This window comes from Pteropus vampyrus, unplaced genomic scaffold, assembly GCF_000151845.1.
Source record: "Pteropus vampyrus isolate Shadow unplaced genomic scaffold, Pvam_2.0 Scaffold677, whole genome shotgun sequence".
Classification (NCBI taxonomy): domain Eukaryota; kingdom Metazoa; phylum Chordata; class Mammalia; order Chiroptera; family Pteropodidae; genus Pteropus; species Pteropus vampyrus.
Window position 1 is genome coordinate 40299 of NW_011889458.1, and position 2372 is coordinate 42670.

At 32.5% G+C, this 2372-nt stretch overlaps 1 protein-coding gene across 1 annotated transcript in view; it reads left to right on the forward strand.

Moving 5' to 3' along the window:
• The window catches only part of LOC105309153 (olfactory receptor 4N2), a 5143-nt gene extending 5004 nt beyond the window's left edge, over window positions 1–139 (forward strand). The window contains exon 3 of the mRNA XM_011385248.2: window positions 112–139. Within this exon, the coding sequence (XP_011383550.1) occupies window positions 112–139 (28 nt within the window). The remainder of the gene's footprint in view (window positions 1–111) is intronic.
• The last annotated feature ends 2233 nt before the right edge of the window (window positions 140–2372 follow it).

The following is a 2372-nucleotide window of genomic DNA, read 5'->3' on the forward strand; positions in this document are numbered from 1 at the left end:
GGCCTTCCCAGCTGACAAGGTGGTTTCCTTTTTCCACACAGTGATCTTTCCATTGATGAATCCTGTGATTTATACCCTTCGCAACCAAGAAGTAAAATCTTCCATGAGGAGGTTATTGAGTCGGCATGTAGTCTGCTGAATAAATTTTATAATAAGTCAAGAAGGGAGAATTTGGGTACAAATCATTCATTCATTTATTTTATTGAGTGCCTTTCATTTTTCAGGTGTTATTGCTAACAATGAGGGAGAGTTATGCATAATGAGAGAATAAACTTGGTATGTTTAAAGAATATAAAAGAAACACCAGAGTGATTGATGTTTAATGAGTAAGTATAAAAGATTTAGGTGTTAAATTTCATCTGACCTTAAGGGTAAAATCACTAAAGTATTTTAGGCTGAGATAAGGAGTTTTATTCTATTCTAATTGCAGTAAGAGTTCATTTTAACATTTTAGGCAAGAGAGTCATTCATTCACAACTTTTCTTCTATGGTTTAGAGCATAATTATCAAGATTCTGAGCAGAGATCAATAAGCTGCAAAACATTATGAAGATCCAAATGATATGCTGCAGACATTTTTGAAAAGTCTCTTTCTCTCTATCGCTGTCTCTCTTTGTCTCTCTCTGTCTCTCTCTTTTCTGTCTCTGTCTCTCCCTCACTCTCTCTATATATCTATATATCTATATCTACATATAGATATATAGATATCTCCCCCAATATTTGATAGAGGGATAAGAAAAGAAAATAATTCATTTCGTGAAAAAATGTTGTGAAATTATTTCACTTACTTTTTTTCACAGCTTCATGATTATTACTAACAGGTTTTTACAAATCCCCTCTGGATGTTAAAATATGTCCTCAATTGATTTCACTCTGATTATGATTGTGATAATTAATCGGTCCTACAAATTCTGTTGGAGATTACATAAATCACCCTAGTTATTTTTAATATAATGGGGTTTAATGATGGAAATAGGTACCTACAAATCTTTAAGGGGTAGAAAACAATTCTCTATGCTGGGCATCCAGACATAATTGTCAAAAAACACACAATTGTCAATAAAATTAACTTGCCCAGTGATCTGTCCCTGCACCAATCAGGAAACTGGGAAAACAAGAAGCCACTTTGCCAGCTCCTGACCAAAGGAATATATTAATTAGCCATGATCTGGGATCAGGACAATGATATGCCTTTTATGTTATTGCCTCTTTTTTCAATAAATTTTTTTCTAAATTTAAGTTTTAAATGAGCATATTTGATATGAACCCTAGATGCAAAGATCCTAGAAGAATGCGTTTATATGTTCATAGTTTCTTTGGAAAACAAAATGATGGAAAAAGTAGTGATAAAATATAGAATTACAGTTTTGGAGGTGAGAAAAATCAGTGAAGTTTTACACAAAAATAGAAAATGAATGGGGAAATAGTTATATTTGACGTGTTAAAAATATATGTGTAGGAAAAGGGTAAAAGAGTGGTGAAAATATGCCCACCACATATAGAATTGCAGATTATTTTCTGCACAATTACAGAGTTTGCATGGGAATTGGATTGAAATTTTCCTTCCTTCCACAGGATTGTACAAGAGAGGATCCATGCATAAAAATTAAAATATAAAAGCTGTTAACTTAGAAAATTGATATAAATGACAAAAAGTTAATTCATTTAACATAAGGAATTTTAATAAATGAATATGAAATAGATACATACTCAGGAGGAAATATGAGCAATTGAAACTAATAGTCAACTAGCAAAGGAAAAAATGGAAAGGCTTATAAACATAAAAATAATTTTATTCTCAAAAACTAGCCATGAGAATAAAAACTACTTATTCTGTTTAGTTTGTAGAAGAATGTTGCTCATTTGTTATCAACAATAAGGAAATTACGAAATAAAAATTATACTTTTCTGTGAGGCTATAAAAGAGTAAATAAAGTAAGGAAGGCTTATCATATTGAGATTCAGAGAGAGACAAGGCCTGAACAGATGAGCAGAGATCTAAAGCAGCTTCCCTATCTGTGGGTAAATATCTAGTCTGGATATAGGCAGTTGGAGGAGGGACCTGCCATAGATTGAGATATTTTGTAGGTATGAGAAAAAATGAACTGAGCTTTTAATGATACATGTAGACAGATTAGAGTCTAAAAAAAGCTCCAAACACAAAAATGAAGGTCACTTTTATAAATTTCATCCCCACTCCTCATTGACATTTACATAAGTAATTTGGTCAGAAAAAGGAGCAGTGAGGTAAGAAATGAAAATCAGAAGAAATTTACACATTCTCAGACACTACTGTGGTGCTTGGATGTTGATGTCTACAAAGTCGAACCCTGAGGGAAACAAAACTATCTAAATTGTGGCTCAAATCCCTCC